The 19,421-nt window shown below is 50.3% G+C and overlaps 1 protein-coding gene and 2 long non-coding RNA genes across 13 annotated transcripts in view; 1 reads left to right on the top strand and 2 right to left on the bottom strand.

Annotated features, from left to right (window-relative positions):
* Abcc3 (ATP binding cassette subfamily C member 3) overlaps nt 1–19,421 on the top strand; it is a 45,747-nt gene that overhangs the window by 1,603 nt on the left and 24,723 nt on the right. For 9 of the 11 annotated variants that reach the window (XR_015630157.1, XR_015630158.1, XR_015630155.1 and 6 more), the window contains 7 exon segments: nt 14,120–14,296; nt 14,628–14,753; nt 14,966–15,103; nt 15,975–16,100; nt 16,284–16,345; nt 17,007–17,138; nt 18,242–18,430. Coding sequence is in view for 2 of the 11 variants with exons in the window: in NM_080581.2 (NP_542148.2) it covers nt 14,120–14,296; nt 14,628–14,753; nt 14,966–15,103; nt 15,975–16,100; nt 16,284–16,345; nt 17,007–17,138; nt 18,242–18,430 (950 nt within the window). In the remaining 9 variants the exon portion in view is untranslated. 11 annotated transcript variants of the gene reach the window in all.
* Nucleotides 4,007–6,426, bottom strand: LOC148003050 (uncharacterized). Its single transcript, XR_015631971.1, has 3 exons — nt 6,170–6,426; nt 5,576–6,049; nt 4,007–4,315 (listed from the first exon to the last, which is right to left on the bottom strand). It is a non-coding gene; the product is annotated as an uncharacterized LOC148003050 (long non-coding RNA).
* On the bottom strand, nt 13,760–16,252 carry LOC148003049 (uncharacterized). The gene is made up of 2 exons (XR_015631970.1): nt 15,868–16,252; nt 13,760–15,261 (listed from the first exon to the last, which is right to left on the bottom strand). It is a non-coding gene; the product is annotated as an uncharacterized LOC148003049 (long non-coding RNA).

Below are 19,421 nucleotides of genomic sequence, written 5' to 3'. Positions count from 1 at the left end.
CTAACTGGTTCTAGCTCAAACCATGAGGGGCGCCCTCATCAGCTAGGCTGGGGCGACCACTCTCCTTTAAGATCCAGATGTGATACAATGGTTTATCAGTGCACCTCCTTTCCCTGCTCACTTGGACTTGGCAGGTGTGACTACAGCATGGTGATGATCACGGTGACTAGGCAAAAAAGGTTGATGATCCAGAGGGAGGGTGTGCCAAGTTTCAGGTGCAACCTTCCTGGTTCCTAGGTAGCAATGAAACCTGAGTAACTAGAACTTTCCAAGGCATTGTTCCCCAGAGGCTGGAGCTAGAAACCTCGGGATTCCCTCCTGGCCCGAGCTCAGAGATAGGCAACACAGGGGCTTAGCTAACCCAACCTTCCAAGGTAGAGACGTGGGGAGAAATGGACAGCTGGCTGGCAAAGCCGTGGCAAGATCACAGTGTTGTTCCAGAGTGCTGTGCTAAGAGGCAAGATGCCTGCGTCATAGTGCCAACCTTCCCACAGCCTGGCTGCACCTTTGAGTCCCAGGTGCCCTGGAACATAACACTGTGCATGAGGCCATGTGGCTTGGATCTCATCTCTACTGCGACCCTTTGGCGGCTGGGTGCGGGTTTGTGTGTCTCTCTGCTTAGATGCCTTCAGTGACAGGGAACTGATTACCCCTCTGCCCAGCCCAGACTGAAAATGTCCTCCATCCTCCAGGTGATCTTGGCTTCTGAAGGTCATTCCTGGGCTGCAGTGGTCAGTGGCTTCATGTTGGGGAGGAGAAAGCAGGAAGCTTCTCCTGGTTTGTTCAACCCTTGGGGGGGGGGGGCGTGTTACAAAGCTAAGATGTGGAAGGCTCTCCCGCTAGGAGGCTGGAGCCTAAGCTATAATAAGCTCAGCTACCCAAAAGGCTGACTTTCTGGGCTACTCTTTTTTTTTTTTTTCCTATTCTTTTTTTCGGAGCTGGGGATCGAACCCAGGGCCTTGCGCTTGCTAGGCAAGCGCTCTACCACTGAGCCAAATCCCCAACCCCCCCCCTTTTTTTTTAATGTTCCTTTGCATCTCATTTGTATCATGTATAATTCAGCCATACCCTTGAACCTTAGGAGCAGCAGTGAGAAGTAACTGGGAGTAGCCAGGGAAAACCTGAACAGAGAAGAAAAGGGACCGGGCCACTTGTTCATCTAGCCTTTCCCTCGCTTCTGATGGCCTTTCTTTCTCCACCTGACAGATGAGGAAATGAACCACCTGCTGCTCACGTTGTAAGAGCTTTATGGAGATCAAATGAAATAGAGAATGTGAAATTAAGTTGAGAAGCAAAAAGCTCTGTTGGCAGACCCCAATAATCCTATTGACTGGTGGGAATGAGAGAGGATTGAGGTTGGAATGCACGTTAAAGCTATGGTCCTGTGAGAAAAGAGCTGACAGACTGCTGGGACGGAGACCCTGGTTCCAGATGTTTTCTGGGGAGTTGGAAACTAATGCTACAATTCAGATCCCTTCCCACTAAGGGTAGGAGTCTGGGAACCTGTGATCCCATAGACACACCCACACCCATTTGTTCACAGGAACCACACACTGGGTGCCACGACATGTCTCCTTCACTCTCCCTGTCCCCATCTCTTTGGGGATGTTATCAACATCTCAGAGAATACCTTAAATTCGTGTGGAAAAAGTTCCAAAAGAAAGCCAGAGGGAAGACTCTCTCGAAGAACAAGAACAAACAGAACATTGTAGCGCATGCTTCTATGATACCATATTTAGGAGATTGAGGCAGGGGAGGATCAGGACAGGATAGCACCTAGCTATTCAGCAAATTTGAGGTCAGCCTGGGTTACATGAGAACCCATCTCAAAAACCAAACCTGGCAGTAGTAACACATGCCTTTAATCCTAGCACTCTGGAGGCAGAGCCAGATAGATCTCTATGAGTTTGAGGCCAGCCTGATCTACAGAGCGAGTTCTAGGACAGCCAAAGTTACACAGAGAAACCCTGTCTGGAAAAACAAAAACAAAACAAACACATCAAAGAACTGGAGATGCAAGAGCCAAGGGCAGAGGAGGTAGGGATTTATCTGTACTTTGATTTGCTGCCCCAGAGACTCACTGTTTGTTTTGAGACGGTTAGACGGACCTCAGTGGGGTGAAGGGAGTACACATAAAGAACCCTGGACTGTTTGTTCTCAAAAAGTTTAGTCTGTTTGCATAAATGACCTTGATCCCAGGCCCCCAAGAAGCACAGAAGTCCAGAGGATGACTTTGCATGTATACAGAATTATCAAAGCTGCCTGAAAAGTAGTGGGGTTGGCTGGCACTAGACGTGTACAAGTACCTGACTTGTAACCACCTTGTGGGAGGAAAACCCAAGCAAGGAAGGCAGATGGTCCTCACTCCGGCTTCTGGGAGTTAGGGAAGAGGGACATTTTAGCCAATGGAGATTCTCCAATTCCACTTCCCTGATTCCTGGACTCTTCATTTCCTGGATTTCTCATTGTCCCAGACTTAAGTCTACTTAGCAGCAGCTCTTGGTCCCATGGGTCCTATAAGGGTCAAGCCCATGTAGAAAAGATAAGCAAGTATCCTGCCACCTTAAGGGGGACTAAGCACGGAGACAGGAGGAGGAGAGGGTGAGAAGCCATGGCAGGTGATGTTAAGATTCTGCTCTGTGTATTTACAGGTTGTTATTAATATTCCTAAGGGATGGATGGTACCGGGCTTTGTATGTTTAAGTGGGCAATTATATCTTATCAATTGGTAAAAAAAAAAAAAAAAGAGGGACTAAGCACGGGTACCTTGAAGACCCAGTTCCATGGCTCCTCCTTTGGCTCATTTCAATTTGGGCATCAACTGGGTAGTAACTATGAGAAAGTCGCTCACCTTCTTTGGGTCTAGCTGAGCTTAGGTGGTTCTGAGCCCCCTCCCCCCCTTCAGGTCTGTAGGTGTCTGGTGATGGTGGGGGGAGGATGAGCTTCCAGCTTGTGGTCCAGGACCATAAATAAGGTGCTCTAAATCTTAGGGCTTTAGGTGTTATGGATCTCAAGGCTTCCTCTTGAATTATTGCCCAACACAAGTAGGCAGCCATGGAGAGGCACAATTAATGGACAAGGTTCAAGTTTCAATGTCTTTGGGCTCCCAAATGAAGACAATGACATTCAAAGAAGCTGGGATCAGCATGGCTGTTGGGTGGACAGATGGCTGGATGATGCCCACTTGTAAGCCCACTAGGTATCATCTCCTTCCGGGGACCTAATCTTTGCTGTCAGTCCAGGGGCCTGGAAAACCCTTTTCATTGAAGCTGGGGCTCTCGAAACCTCTTGCTTATTATCTTTGGTCTCTGAGTTCTTAGCTTCTGGGTGGGAGATTTGGTTCCTCCCAGTCCTAGGCTGAGCTAAAGGGAGGAACTTCAAAAAGGAAATAAGTCAGGGATGTAATCTGGGAGAGGAAGCTTTGCGAAACCGACTGGCTTCCCTCCTCACTCTACTGTCCCAAAATGTCTTGTAGCCACATCTGCCATCCCAGTGTGCAGAAAGCCGAAGCAGAAAGATTGCCATGAGTCTGAAGCTATCCTTGGCCATAGAAAGTAAGATCTTGCGTCAAAACAAAGGGCTAAAGATGCCGCTTAGTTGGAGGGGTGCTAGCCAAGCACGCCTAAAGCTGCTGTTTGATTACAGACACCATACCTGTAGACCTAGCATTTGGCTTGAGGAGGCAGGAGGATCAGGAATTCAAGGTCTTTCTCAGGTACATATTTACTTAGAGGTCAACCTGGTCTACTTAAAACACACACACACCCATCTCACAAAATAAACAGGAGCTAGAGAGATGTCCCAGTGTTTCCCAAATGCTTCTTGCTCTTCCAAAGGACTGGAATTCAATTCTCAGAACCCACATTGGGTGGTTCATGACCACCTGTAACTCCAGCTCCAGGGAATCCAACATCTGTCCTTTTCTCAGGCACCTGCAGTCTAACGCACAGATGTATGCACAGACACCTATACATAATTAAAAATTACAACAATAAGACCAGGCGATGGTGGCACATGCCTTCTTTTTTTTTTTAAAAAAGATTTGTTTATTATATATAAGTACACTGTAGCTGTCTTCAGACACACCAGAAGAGAGCATCGAATCCCATTACAGATGGTTGTGAGCCACCATGTGGTTGCTGGGAATTGGACTCAGGACCTCTAGGAAGAGCCGTCAGTGCTGTTAACCGCTGAGCCATTCAATACTAGCACTTGGGTGGCAGAAGCAGGCCAGTCTCTGAGGCCAGCCTGGTTTACAGAATTCCAGGACAGAGTTTCAGTTCTGCATAGCCAGGGCTACACAGAGAAAACCTGTCTGGAAAAAAAAATATATATATATATATATATATAAACAAATCTTAAAACAATAGCAAACCAAAGGCTTTGGAGTGCACATGGCCTAATTTAGAGGCAAGGGCTGAAAGTCTGTGACTTTGCCCCCTCCCCCATAGGTTACCTCGGGGTCAGGATGCCCTGCCATGCTCTCCTCTTGCCCCCCTGGAACTATTATTTCTGCGGTTGGTCTAGGGAACTGTGCTGTGGGGCAGGGTGTGGGCAGGAATGGGGTCTCAAGCCTAGATTATGGTTCTCTTCCAAACCAGACATTTCCGCTTCTGACCCAGTTTGCTTCCAGAACTCAACCGGTCCATGGCCTGGTATTGGTAGTCCCTACACCTCAGGGCATGGATGAACTGCAGAAGGGAGGGCAGGCAGCGCCGGTCGAGGATGACTGGCGATTTGAGTGGGTTGATGCTAGTGGATATCACTCTGGCACTGACAGGACACTAAGGAGGCAGAATCTAACCCCAAGGCAGGGCTAGGACTTGGGTTGCATTGCCAGAGTTCAAGCCCCATGTTAACCATGGGTTCCAGAAGTCCTGGTACACAGCAGTGCTCAATAACCAGGAATGCCAGGTCTTTTACCGGAGTGAGAGGTGTGTTCGGCCTTCAAACTATAGGCTGCCCTGGCATAACCTTCTGTGGCCTCTCGGGCTTCCTGTTTTTGTTTAAATAGCTCATTGGGAGTGGAGGGGAATCAGAAGGTGCCCGCTTCCCTTCCCTCCAGATTCTGCTGAGATATGCAGTCTTGCCAATCAGTCCCTTCCCAGTGACCTCAGGAGCTGACTAGCACAGATGGCCCCCCACCCCACCATATGGGATTGAGGAAGTAATGAATCTTCTTTAGACAGAGCCTGTCAGCAGCCTGAGGCCTGGGGTTGCTGGCAAAAGTGGGACAGAGAACTCTGGAGTCCTTGTGCCCCTCCCCCTGCCACTGGTTTGAGTCTCCAGGGATCTCGGCCTCCATGCCCATTAAGGGGCATCTGCCCTGTGGTCCATTCTGGGTGCTGGACCTTCCACCTTATCAGCTCCATCCAGCTGTTTAATCGCAGTATTTGCTGTTGCCGTGGAAACTAAGTGGATGAAGGCAGGCGGGGCTGTGGGCCTAGGCTGCCTCCCAGCTGGTGCTCTTCAGACCAGCAATGAAAGAGGAGCCTTAAGCAGCCACCCTCCACCCTGAGGGAACCCAGGAAGTGACCATAACTGACTGTCCTCTCTGTCATTTATACTTTAGTACCTTAGACTGAGGCTCCTTTGGTTGTCAAGATGGTGCCTTCGTGCCAGAGAAACAGCATGGTGCTGTCTTGGGATTCATCTATGGAAGCTGGGGCCCGGGAGATCACATTAGTTCATTCACTCGTGTATTTTGTTCAGCCAGTGGAGTGGCTGTGCCACTGTGGAGTGGCTGTGGAGCCAGTATGTGGAGTAATGTGCCTTCTGGGCTAAGTGCCCAGAAGCGATGGGCAGGCAGGTAGGAAGGTGCAGCTGAGCTTCGGAAGTCCTGCCTGGGTGCTTTTCCTTGAGAGAAGGACCAAAGCCATTTGGCTGAGGTAGGCAGGCTGCAAACTCTAGGCAGTGAGAAGCATCAGGGTCAACAAAAGTTATGCTTTAGCAAACCTGTCCTCAGGGAGCACCAATGGCCATAAGAGAAGGCAGGAGAGCCGTAACGGAAACACGACTCACTTGTACAAAACGAGAGAAGGCTGCGAGGCTGTGGAGAAAATAGAATGAGCCAGGGATGGGTGCAGGTTAAGACAAGGCCTGTGATGGGTCGCAGTTCTAATTAGAAAGTCAAGGTGAACTTTGACAAGACAGTATAATCTGAGTTTACCTGCATGCAGGCAGTGAGGGTTCAGAGGCAAGTGAAGAAGGGACATCTGATCCCAGGTCAGGATCCTAAGGCAGGCTGAGACCGGAAGATCACACGGGGCAAGAAGCTGCCAGCGATTCTGAGGGATGTGTGGCATTTCCTGCTGTTTCCTTAACGCTGGTAAGAAGGCAGAACAGAGCAATGGGCCTGTGGCCTGACTCAGGCTTTCAAGAGGCTTTTTTCCTTGCTGTACTAGGAAAGAGAATGTAGGGACAAGTGGCTGAGCCAACAGCAGGAAACCAGAGGGAGGGCCCTGGAAATAATCCAGTCAGGAGAGCAGAGAGTGGAGAAGAGGCCAAATTCTAGAGAGATCAGGGTGCACAGGTGAGGTTGATCAAATATAGAATCACCACAAAGTTCTGCTTAACCCTTGTGAGAGGTAGCCTAAGATAGGTTTGTTACAGAGCTAGGGTAGTAGGTACGGATGGCTACACCCACCTGAGTTTTTGGACAGAGCAGACAAGGTTTACTGATGGATAGGATTCAGGAAATGAGAAAGAGAGGAAGCTGGAACGCCCAGGAAGATTCTGTCCTGAAAGGAGGAGGAAGGGTGGAAGAGAGATCAGGAGGGATGGAAGGAAGGAGGAAGGCATTACCAGTCACCAAGGCAGCAGCAGCAGAAGTATTCCAGTTCCAGACTTGTGTGTGGTATTTAAGATGTCCCACAGATGTTCCAGCAATAGCTCTGAGGGGATAATCTGGGGTGCAGGAATGAACAGGTACCTGCTGTCTCCAAGGAGACTGTACCCAGTCAGAACACATCTCCCACGAGGATAGTCACCCAGATAGGACCCTCAGGAGCTCAGAGCCACCGCCCAATCCTCAAGGTTACTTGGTTGTGTCTACAGTGTCAGTGTTTGTGTCACAGAACATGTCCCTCACAGCTTGATGTCCTGTCTATCACCCACTTTCCAAGGTGTGACCAGGTAACGGCTAGGCGTTTTCCCATTCGTTACTCCTGCAGGGACGGTGTCTGTGGGTCTGCCATTATCTGCATTCAAAGTTCAGAGGGCAGCAGGAACCAGCCACCGTTTCATGACTCAAAAGTGGCAGAACTGAGATGAGTGGCACATAGCTGTAACGATGACACTTGGGAGGTAAAGGCAGCAGGATCAAGAGTTCAAAGCCAGCCTAGTCTGCATAGTGCGTTCATATTTGTATGTTACAACTATAACAGGGAGAACATTTGATTGCTTGTAGCTATGGAGATAGTGTCTGTGTGTGTGTGTGTGTGTGTGTGTGTGTGTGTGTGTGTACCACAGAGCATATGTGGAGATACAAGGACAATCTGATATGTTGGTCTTCACCTTCTCTCTTGGAGACAGTGTCTCCCGTTTGCAGCAGTGTATGTCAGGCTAGCTAGCTCACACGTTTTGAAGGACTCTCTGCTTCCACCTCCCATCTGGCCGTAGGAGCACAGATGTGGCTTCTATGTCTGGATTTATGTGGACTCTGGGATTTGAACTCTGGACCTCACAGCTGTGTGGCAAGTGCTTTAACAACTGAGCCATCTCCCTCGTCCCCAATAGGTATCTTTTAAAAACCCATAATCTGAATTGGTACCAGGGCCCTTGGTTTCGCATGCCTGGCTCAATCCCCAGGACCAGAATCAAAGACAAAAGTCACAGCAGACATGGCTAGAGGCTTAGTATAGGATATGTGATGCAGAGATCCGCTTGTCTCCCTTAGGAGCTTCCTGGAGACCGGTGGGGTGTGTTCTCGGTGGAAAGTTTACACTGTGGAACACGGAATTGAAGGCAGACCCTCCAGAATGAGATGCCACCATGCTTTATTGGCTGAAAAAGCCAGACAGACACCATGCAGTTTCATTTATGGCATTGTATGAAAATCCATTGCACAAGAGATCGGGGTGGGTTCTCTGTGGCGGACAGTCATGAGAGGGCCCAGGCTGTCTTCTGCCGCCAGTGCTGTATCTTTTGATGTGGACACTGTTTACAGAGCTAAATGCACCTGTGTAGGGCGGGGGGTGGGGAGGTTTCTATCTCAGAGATGTGCTCGTTTTTCTATAATTGTGTCACACTTGGATTTTTTAAAAATGCGTTTGAAATGGGTTTTGGCAGGAATGGTGGGATGCACTCATAATCCTAGTACTTGGGAGGTAGAGACAGAACGATCAGGAATTTAAGGCCAGCCTGGGTTACTAGAGACCCTACCTCAAAAAGAAAGTCATATAAGAAAGAAGGTGGTGGGTGGGGAGGTGGGGAAGACGAGAAAAGATAAAGCTGGGGGAAGACAAAGTCCGCCTGCCTTCCCTCTTGATCGCCCTGATCAGGAGGACTAATGTTAGACCCTGCTAATGATTGACAAGGCAGAAGCTCAGCAGGAGTGTGTGGGGGTTTGGCTTATACAGTCTGAGTGAAAACATACAATGGGCCAGACATGGTGTTACATGTGTGTGATCCCAGCTCATGGGAGGCTGATAGCAAGAGGATCATGAGTGTGGGGCCAGCCTGTACATAGCGAAATCTTGTCTCAAAAGACCCTGTATCCTGAGCTGTAGGAGAGCACCTGCCGGGCATGTGCAAGACCCTGGCTTTGATTTCCTAATGAGCAAAAAAGGGAAGAAAGACAGGAGAGAGGGAGGGAGGGAACTATAAAGAATAAATGGGTACTGGCTGTGTCCTGTATAGGGATTTGGAGTGCCACATGTATGTGCCCCGGTTCCCCAACACAAACACACACGACTTGAGGGAGGAGCTTCCAGGCTGAATATCCTGGCTGCAGGCTGTCAGGCTGCTGTGTCTCCAAGCCCTGGACTTTCTCCAAAGCACCCTCGGAAGCAGGAAAGCTGCTCCAAGAAGTGTCACTCACAACAAGCGCTGATTGTAGATATGAACGGATGCTCAGGGAGGGAAGAGGCTGCTTCTGAGCCTGCCTGGCACTGCTCAGTGGAGGTGCTGGGATTGGCAGAGTTGAGAGAAGAGACCAGGTGGGTGGGGTTGCCCATGTGGGAACCTCAGAGCAGACTCAGAGTGGAGAGAGTGCAGGGACTAGGAGGGAAGAAGGTGGGAGGAGAATCCTGCAGGACCTGCCCACCAGGGTGGGCTGAGCTCTATAAACAGCAGGAGCCATTGCAGCTTTGCTGGTGCATGACAGGGGACAAAGGTATATTTCAGGGGAAAGTAGCAGTGGCCATGGCATTGGAAGATAGAGGACTACCCAGGGATGACTAGGGGAAAGACAGGCCAAGGAAAGGGAAGCAGCGTGTAGTAACCTTCCCTAGAAACACAGGTGGAGAACCCGGGCCTCTAGAAAGTTCCTTAGCTTGGTCAAGGCCAGCTGAGGTTTTACATGCTATAAGAAGACACTTTGACTTTGTCTTCTAGGTAATGGGGAGCCACTGAAGGTTTAGAAGGAGTGTATCATATTATCTTCTTTATTAAGGATTTCATTTCTTCAATGTGTGTGTGTGTGTGTGTGTGTGTGTGTGTGTGTGTGTGCGCGTGCGTGCACGTGTGCTTCTGCATGCATATATTTGGGATCTGGTGAAGGCTAGTATTATACAGGGGGAGTCATTGACGGGCCTTGAAAAGGAAAGACTTAAGCATGTAAGGAAGAACACTCTGGAAAAAGGATAGTATGTGCAAAGACCCTGAGGCAGGAATTGTTTAGCATGTGCTCAGGAATGGCTAAAAGGTCAGTGGCTGGCATGAGGCAGGAGAAACAGTATTAGAAGTCAGGTCAGAGGGATGGGACATGGTTCAGGCTAGAGGGTGTGCAGAATGGAGGTCTCTAGTTAAGAGTTGATAATAGAATTGGTAATGAGGAACAATGGTTTAGAGAGATGAGCCCAAAGTCATTGATATATACACAGCCTGGAACTATGAGACCAAAAGAGATCAGCAGAGAGCGAGCCTAGATAGAGAAGAAAAAGGACTGAGCCTGGGCACTCTCACATCAAGAGGAGCCAGCAAAGAGACCATGAGGCGTGGCTGTGAAGAAAGGGCAGTGGGGATCTGGCCTCCACATCCTTAAGGTGCCAAAAGAAAAGACAGCAGAGCCCCTTGGCAGACACTCTGGAAGAGGCGAGAGCTGGGGTGATGACTGGAGGGCGAGTGAGAGGGACCAGGTAAGAGTGGCCAACTTGGAGGTATTATCATCCCAGCTTTAACCCTGAAGAAGCCAAGGCCCTCTAGAGGCCATCAGGTCACAGGGCTTGAAAGAGGTCAAAGCCAGAGTCAGACACCTGCCTATCTAGTTACTCCTCCCAGCAAGGCTCCAGTTGAGTTGCTTCTTGGGGAAGTAGAATCGTGGTGGTGGCTTTGACAGAGACAGGCAACACCAGTGGGATTTGCTGTTCCTTCCAGGACATAAACAAGTTTGTTCAGGATATAAACAAGGTATTGATCATGAGGTAGTTGAGGACAGATGAGGATGTCACCTGAGAGGCAAGGGGTAGAGGCCACATAGAGCCTAGGACAGCAGCTTCTCAGCCTATGGGGTGCAATGCCTCAAATGATCCTTTCACGGGGGTCACATATCTGATACCCTGCTTGTCAGATATTAACATTGCAATTCTTCAAAGTAGCAAAATTGCAGTTATGAAGTAGCAACAAAAATAATTTTGTGGTTGGGGGTCACCACACCATGAGGGTGCAGTACTAGGAAGGTTGAGAACCACTGGCCTAGGAAACTGGAGCTCGTGACTTGGCTTTGGGGCTCCTCAGTGCAGTCTGTGAACAGTGATGCACAATGACCCAAGGGCTGAGGTGGTGCACAGAGTTCACCGGCACAGTGGGGAAAATGCCAGTAAGAAATGCTTGCCAGGAAGTGGGAGACCAGGAAAGAACCATTTCCACCTCCAAGAGGTGAGGGTACTGAAGTGTAAGAATGACTGAAGCCATTTTCCCTGCAGAGTCTGAGAAAGCTCAGGGGCTGGGTGGCTGCAGGAGGCTGGGGAAGAGTTGGGCTGGAGGAGAGGATGTAAGGAAATCTTAGACACCCAACTTGCTTCTCCATCTCTTTTCTTTTCTTTCTTTCTTTTTTTTTTAAACATTTTCTCTTGCCTCTTTATTTTTCTGTGTCTGTGTGCATCTCAATCAGGTGCCCACGGTGAGCAGAAGAGGGCATCAGATCTCATTACAGATGGTTGTGAGCCACCATATGGTTGCTGGGATTTGAACTCAGGACCTCTGGAAGAGCAGTCAGTGCTCTTAACCACTGAGCCATCTCACCAGCCCTCCATCTCTTTTCAAAGACAGGACAGTGACAGCTACCCTTACAGATACCCTCCTCCTCCTCTTCCTCCTCTTCCTTCTCCTCTTCCTCCTCCTTATCCTCCTTCTTTTCCTTCTGCACTGTTCTTTCTCCTCCTCTTCCCTCATCCTCCTACTTTTCTTCTTCTTTTACACGTATGTATGCACATGCACATACATGTTCATGTGTGTGCAGGGACACATGCATGCATATATATGTATGCATGCAACCCAGAGGACAACCCACACAGTGTCATTCCTCTGGCATCATACCTAAGGAAGGTCCCATGCCTTAGGTACCTCCCATCTTTTTGCCAGATAGGGTCTCTTAGTGACCTAAAGCTCACCAAGTAAGCCTTTCTTCCCCTCCCAGACCTGGCATTAAAAGTGCAGGTCAGCATACCTGGTTTAAAAAAGAAAAACGGGGTTGGGGATTTGGTTCAGTGGCAGAGCGCTTGCCTAGGAAGCGCAAGGCCCTGGGTTCGGTCCCCAGCTCTGAAAAAAAGAACCAAAAAAAGGAAAAAGAAAAAAGAAAAACAAAAAAACCACTGAGCTTCCCCAGGCCCATCAAGCTCCACTCCAAATCCATAGGGTACCCCTTAGTGTTTTCTTAGCTCATATAAAAGCACTGAAGCGCCAAGCCCTGGAGTCACACACATTTGAGAGAAACTTCCAATTTCAGAAAACTAATCTGCTTCCGGAAAAACAGATTTATGTGCATGTTTAACTCACATAAAAATGAAATGGTAGTTAGAAGGTGGGCGGGATTTCCCCAGGCAACAGTTGTCTCTAGGTGGATGGGATGAGAGGCGGGTTTTCTCATTATTTGTTTGTACTTTGGGGGCCTTTCGTAAAGAGCATCTAATACTTTGTGAGTAGAAGGAAAGATGAGTCCATTAGCTACCTTGGAGGAAGTAATCTGGATGCAAAGCATTAGTGCATGAATTTATTACCTCATCGAGCTTCAAAAAGTATGGAGGGAGGTATAAGTACAGTCCAAGGAAGAGCTGTAAATCAGGGTGACCAACCACCCGGAGTTTCGTGTAGTGAAGTCAAGTGCCTCAGGGCACTTCCTGGGTGAACAAGAACGGTTGCTTACCCTTCACTTCCTAATTTGCAGAGTTCCCTGCTCATACCTTTGCACCTATATGTAGCGGAAAAGTGTTAATCCGATCTGGGCTCCGGGCTGGTGCGTGCATGACTCTGTACCCCTCTAAGAGCTCTGGATTCATGAAACACACACACACACACACACACACACACACACACACACACACACACACACACAAAACCTATATATTTATATGCCGGGGCCGGGAGGTGAAGAAAGGCTTACTTGATGAGCTTTAGGCCACTAGGAAACCCTATCTCAAAAAAGGTGGATATTACCCTAGGAATTGTGCCTGAGGAGTGACATTAAGTTGTCTTCTGACTTGTATTCATACATATGGGCATGTAGACCTTCACACACATGAACATGTGCACACATGTAAAAGGAGAAAAACGAGAGAAGGAGGGAGAAGAGTAAAGGGGGAGGAGGGTCTCTGTAGGGGTGGCTGGCACTGTCCTGGCTTTGAAATGAGATGGAGAAATATATACACACATATATTTATATAATGTCTATTACATAGACATTATATATATTATTGTGTGTGTATTTGGAGATCCAAGGTTGATTGTTAGGTACATTTATTTATTTATTTATTTATTTATTTATTTATTTATTTATTTATTTATTTTGAGGGGTGTGCACAAGTGTCATAGTGCATATGTGAAAGTCAGAGGACAACTTTCAGAAAGTTGGTTCTCTCTTCCTGTAGATCTGGGGATGGGACTCAGTTTGTAAGTCTTGATTGGGAGCTCATAACCTTTGTTGAGCCATCTTGCTGCTCCTCTGCCCTTATCTTCTGAGACAGAATCTCTCAGTGAACTTGAGCATCATAATTCTGTTAGACTGGCTGGCCAAAGTGCTTTGGGAGCCACCTTCTCAGCCCTGGCTCCCACTGCCATGACTGCCACCCCAGCACTGGGGTTACAAGCATGGACCAGCATGCTGGATTGGTTTAAAAAGAGAAATAAATAAATACACTTGGGTTCCAGGGATCCAAACTAAGGTCCCTATGCTTATGCAACAAAACCATCCACCTAGTCTCAGCCACCCCATCTTAAAAGCACCTCAGGATCCAGAAAGCTCTCTCCTTGCCTGGGAGAGGTCTAGAGAGAGAGGTTCTGTTTTATTTCATTTTGATTTGGGGCAAAAATGGGAAACAAAGATGAGGAATATTGAAGAACACCACTAGCCTGGGAAGGGTAGACTGCAGAGACGTAAGTGACCTTGTGGGGTAATGGAAATATCATGTCTTTATTGTGGCAATGGTTCTGAGGGTTATGCAACTGTCAAACTCATTAAACTGTACACTTTAAATGGGTGCAGTTTTTACTGCACTTAAATTACCCCTCAGTTATAAAGAGGATAAGGAAATGAGGCAGCCTCGGCTCCCTGGGAGTTCACCCCAGAGTATCCCTGCTCACCCGTTCACAGGCATGCTCAGTCTCTGGTCCTTACCTATCTCCCCTCATGCTCACCTCCACCCTGGGTGGATGGAGTGGCTGCCTGGTCCAGCCATCTCCCTGAGGGCCAGCTATGCCTGCAGGAGGTTATCATGATGCCAAACTGTTGTGTTTCTGTCCCTAGGACTCCAACCTGACTGTATATACCAACACTCCAGACCTCACACCCTGTTTCCAGAACTCCTTGCTGGCCTGGGTTCCCTGCATCTATCTGTGGGCTGCCTTGCCCTGCTACCTGTTCTACCTGAGGCACCATCGGCTTGGCTACATAGTCCTCTCATGCTTATCCAGGCTCAAGACGGTCAGTGGCCCAAGGGCTGTCCTCTGTGGGAGGGGGGGAGGGGGATCTAAAGGATTCTGCTTCTAATGAACTCCTTGTCCCAACTAGCAGCTAAACCAGTGTTTCTAGCCTGTCCCTGTCCCATAGTTCTGGGCTATAGAAGCCTATCAGCTGGGTCTGCAGCCCTTCCCTGGTTTGGAAGTTGTAGAATATTCAATAACAGAATTTCCCTTCACCCTAGAAACCTCAGTAGGCCCAGAACAGGCCTGGTAGCTTACAATGGCTGCATAAAAAGGAGCCTCTCCCCAGCTTCCCTTAGAAATGGAGACTCGAACCTGTGCTCTGTCCGCAGGCCCTCGGTGTTCTGCTGTGGTGTATCTCATGGGTGGACCTGTTCTACTCCTTCCATGGCCTGGTTCACGGCTCATCCCCTGCTCCTGTCTTCTTTATCACACCCTTGTTGGTGGGGATCACCATGGTTAGTGTGGGCCCCCGGGATGCTGTGCGGGGAGGCCTCCGGTGGGCTGTGGGGTATGCTACCACCATGGGCTCTGAAGAAGAGGGTGGGTAGACACATGGCAGTTGTCAGAGGACGAAATGACTCCAAAAACGTCTGGGCACACAAGAAGGGGTTGGAGCAGGCTTAGATGTGTGTGCTTTAGCGAAGTGTTCCCTGCCCCGACTGCATAGCTGCTGGCCACATTGCTAATCCAGTATGAGCGGCTTCGGGGCGTGCGGTCTTCAGGTGTGCTCATCATCTTCTGGCTCCTGTGTGTGATCTGTGCCATCATCCCCTTCCGTTCCAAGATCCTCTTGGCTTTGGCAGAGGTAAGAGAGGTTTAGGCCTTCCAGGTATAGCCCTGTTCAAGGGCCTGGCTTCAAGGCTCAAGGTTACTTACTGCTGATTCCAGGGTTTCCTCTGTTTGCATCTTTTATGCTGTTCCTCTGCCTGCTGCCTCTCTGCCTGGTGGCAGGAAGCAGGAGATCTGAGCAAGGCAAAGAAATAGGTCAAAGATCCAACCGTGGTTAGAGGCTCCTCCTGGGAGCGCTGGGGTGGGGGAGGGGAACACAATTCTGTAACTACCACCGGCAAGTTCAATAACCTAGGGAGGGCAGGGCCACCCACCCGTGTGGGTGCCGGTGTCTGTCGTGAACACATGTGCAGACGTGTGTGATGAAGACCTATCAATTTGTTCTGCCTTTTCCTGCCTGCTGCAGTCTGGCCTCCTTCTTTGATGGCAAGTGGGATGGAACACTGAGACAGTGGCCCCCATCTCTCTCTCTCTCTCTCCCTCTCCCTCTCCCTCTCTCTCTCCCTCTCCCTCTCCCTCTCCCTCTCCCTCTCCCTCTCCCTCTCCCTCTCCCTCTCCCTCTCCCTCTCCCTCCCCCTCCCCCTCTCCCTCTGCCTATCCCTCCCCCTCTCCCTCCCCCTCTCCCTCCCCCTCCCCCTCTCCCTCTCCCTCTCCCTCTCCCTCTCCTCCTTCCTATCCCTATCCCTCTCCCCCTTTCGGACACCAGCAAGGAGCCAGCTGCCTGGTTTGAGGCAAGCCCTCACCATGTCGCTGTCCCCAACACCACCACGTTCTCCTTACCATTGGGCGTCCTCTGGCTGCTCCAGGTGAGCCTCATCTCCCAGGATGCTGAGCTGCAGGCCGGCCTTCCCCCAAAGCTTCTGAGGTTCCTCTCCACTCTCCCCCAGGGTAAAATCTTGGATCCGTTCCGATTCACCACTTTCTACATCTACTTCGCCCTCGTGCTGTGTGCCTTCATCCTGTCCTGCTTCCAGGAGAAGCCGCCTTTGTTTTCCCCAGAGAATCTTGACACAGTGAGTTTGCCTCAGGAGGGTAGGGGTGACAACAGTTTGTGTCTCACCCAAATCAGGGACTGCCGCCTCCACAGCTTGTGAACAGGCTGAACACAGGAAGGAACAGCGGCCTCCCTGCCTGTCTCTCCTAGGTGTAGAGATGTTCGGGACACTCCCATCTCCTTGTTTCCTTCTCTCTCCTAGAATCCTTGCCCAGAGGCCAGCGCTGGCTTCTTCTCCCGTCTGTCTTTCTGGTGGTTCACAAAGTGAGTTGGCTCTTGCTCTAACTTAGACCTGAGGGGCGGGATAGGAAGCCCAGGAACCCCAGGAATTGACCTGACTTGCCCCCTCCCCCATACTGCCACTCCAATAACTAGGTGGGTAGGCCAGGGTAAGCAAAAGTGGGCTGTTTGGGCTGGGAGTTAAGTGCAGAGGCTGAATCTGGCCCAGTCTAGGCCCCAAGGCTGTAGGCCATTCCTACATCTGACAGGCTACAGGGACAGATGCAGAAAGCTGGAAGGAGACCATAAATTAGCTCTAAGCTTTTTCATTTGGGATAAGCTTCCTGCTTGTCATGTCCGTGGCTGCTTCTCAGAGTGGCTGGAGCAGGATAATTGTGTCTGTGACCTGGGTGACATCGCATTAACCACATACACCTGAGGCTGGCCTGAATCCTGCCTGTGCACACTCAAGTCTAGTCAGTGTGGGCCTCATCACCAGGGGCCCTTAGACAAGTAGAGCATCTGGGGGCATACGGGAGAGAAGTGGAGAGAGGTACAAATCAAGAGGGACCCTTCTTGCCAGGAGAATGACTTTGGTCCTGCAGTGAACGGGGATCTCCCCTTTCCTGAAATATTTTTGCCTAGAAATATTAGCCCCTGCTCTAGGCTTCTGACTCTGTGTGGGGATCCCTCCTCCCTCCTCTAGGCTTGCCATCCTTGGCTACCGACGTCCCCTGGAGGACAGTGACCTCTGGTCTCTGTCTGAGGAGGACTGCTCTCACAAGGTGGTGCAACGGCTACTGGAAGCATGGCAAAAGCAGCAGACCCAAGCATCAGGGTGAGTCCGATCTCAGACGCCTGTGGTGTTGCTCAAAGACCCGGATGCATAGGCAGGAGTAGGAACAGCAAATGTAGGGGATCTCAGATGCTGTAGATGGGAGCAAGGCCTGGATGGGCACCTGCTCTCCCTGCTTCAGCTGAGGACCAGGGGATGCTGACACTTGTGTCCCGCTCAGTGTATAGTAAGCTCAGCTCTTAGCTCAGTGTATAGTAAGCTCAGCTCTTAGCTCAGTGTATAGTAAGCACAGCTCTTAGCGTAATAGAGCACCTCGTTCACTTTCTCAGCAGCCCAACAGTGTTCTCTCCATTTGTCCCTTGACCCAGAGAGGGGGCAGTGAAGCTTGGAGGTTTGATGACCCAGCCAAGGTCTCCCCACCTATGTTGACAGAGCAATAGGCCACACCCAGCTGGCCCGGAGAGAGAAGCCCTATCTGATCTCTGTTTTGCTGTGCTTGATCTGAATCAGAAACTGCAGGGGTTTCCTAGGGAGGGCAGGACCAGCCCTCCCAATCCGGCCTCTCTTGTCTGGAGGCAGGCCAGAATGAGAGAGCCTAAGACTGGGGACCTTTGAGCTGTCAACCTCGCATCCAGGACCCACAGCCGAGCCTTTTTCCCTCTTGCCCACAACCCAGAGTTTAGAAGTCAGTGCTTGGTCATCCCAGGGCCACTGGTATGCTAGCTCTTGGTGGGGAAGGGACAGGGCTTAGATACCAGCATTGTGGCTTCCCCGCCTTGGGACTTCTGGAGAAGCCAATAGAACCCCCGGCTGCTAGGTGTACCCTGTCTCTGTTCCCCCATACCATTTTTACCTGCTCCCTGTTCAGCTACCCTGATCTCCCCTGTCTCGGTATCCCTTACTGAAGCCAGCTTTGGGAGGCAGGAAGAGACCACAGAGTTGGGTACACGGTTCTCCCTTCAGTAAACACCCGGAGACTGTCATCTGGGGAATGATGCTGTCTATCCCCCCTCCCAGTTCTGAAAGCCAAGAAAAAGCTGCCACTGCCTCCTCCCCATCCTCCTCCTACCTGACCATCCTAGACTGGCCCTTGGTCTCCTGGAACCAGGTACCATTCCTACCCACCACTGTTTATTCACGAACAGGCCCCAGACTGCAGCCCTTGAGCCAAAGATCGCAGGTGAGGATGAGGTCCTGCTGAAGGCCCGCCCCAAGACCAAGAAGCCTTCCTTTCTGAGGGCTTTGGTGAGAACCTTCACCTCCAGCTTGCTCATGGGTGCCTGCTTCAAGCTGATCCAGGACCTGCTCTCCTTCATCAACCCACAGCTGCTCAGGTCTGACCACACTCCCTCTTGCTGCAGCCCTCTCTTGAGGGAGAAGGGATGGCTGGCTGCCCTAGACTAGGAACTGAAGAGGCTTCGTCTGCTTTCTGGGTGGGTGACCCTTGGCCGGGGCGTTGCCTCTGTATCTCAGTTTCCTGTTACCATTTCAGGTGCGTCTGCACACACCTTGTGTTTGTCAGTAATAAGTGCCCCCCACCCCATAACCTTGTTCAGGAATCCCCTAGGGAAGTACCCATATTTCCTCTTTTTACAAATGGGAAGGCAGCAGGAAAGGCAAGGCGGATGTGAGTCCGGGGCTCTGAAGTCCAACTATAGAGCTCTTTCCACTTCTGACAGCCTCTGCCATCTGTCACAGGAGAGGTTTGGACTGGAGGGAGCTCTCAGATGACGGGGTGAGACACAGCTCCAAGCCCTGAATCCTTTTCCCCTGCTCCGTGCACATTCATCAATACAAACATTCGTGGAGTGCTTCGAGCAGCCTCCTCTAGACATGCAGATAAATTAGAGTCTTAGGGTCTTGTGGGAGGTAACTCAGGAAGAGTGCAATGGGTCACAGGCGTGCCTGGGAAGGCCAGGAAGTCAGCCTGACACGTCAGAGAACATGTGCCTTGCTCAAGAGGCTGTCTCTGAAGAATTAAGTGAATGAGGAAGGAGAGAAAATGCAACCAGCTGAGTCACAGAGGACTCCAGAGTGCAGCTTGGGAGAGCTAGAGAAAGCTGCCCAAGGGTGGGGCAGGGGTGGGGAAAGGGAAAGCCAGGGTGAGGCACTTTATTTACATTTTAAAAGGCTGGCCCCAACCAGAGGTGGGGCAAAGTGGCAAGCGGAAGGCGTGCCCAAGCGGTCAGAGGTCGGCACGAGGAATAGGTCAGGCAAGGATTCAGGAGCTACTCTGTGAAGAGCAGCTGGGGCCTATGAGAGACTATGGACATTTTCCCGATTGATGAGTTCAGAGGGAGAAAAGGGGCAGGCACAGGGTGGGCC

The sequence above is a fragment of the Rattus norvegicus genome, chromosome 10 (genome assembly GCF_021556685.1).
Source record: "Rattus norvegicus strain SHRSP/BbbUtx chromosome 10, alternate assembly SHRSP_T2T, whole genome shotgun sequence".
Lineage (NCBI taxonomy): Eukaryota > Metazoa > Chordata > Mammalia > Rodentia > Muridae > Rattus > Rattus norvegicus.
Note: the sequence above shows the minus strand (reverse complement) of the source record. Positions and strands in the feature narration are given on the sequence as shown.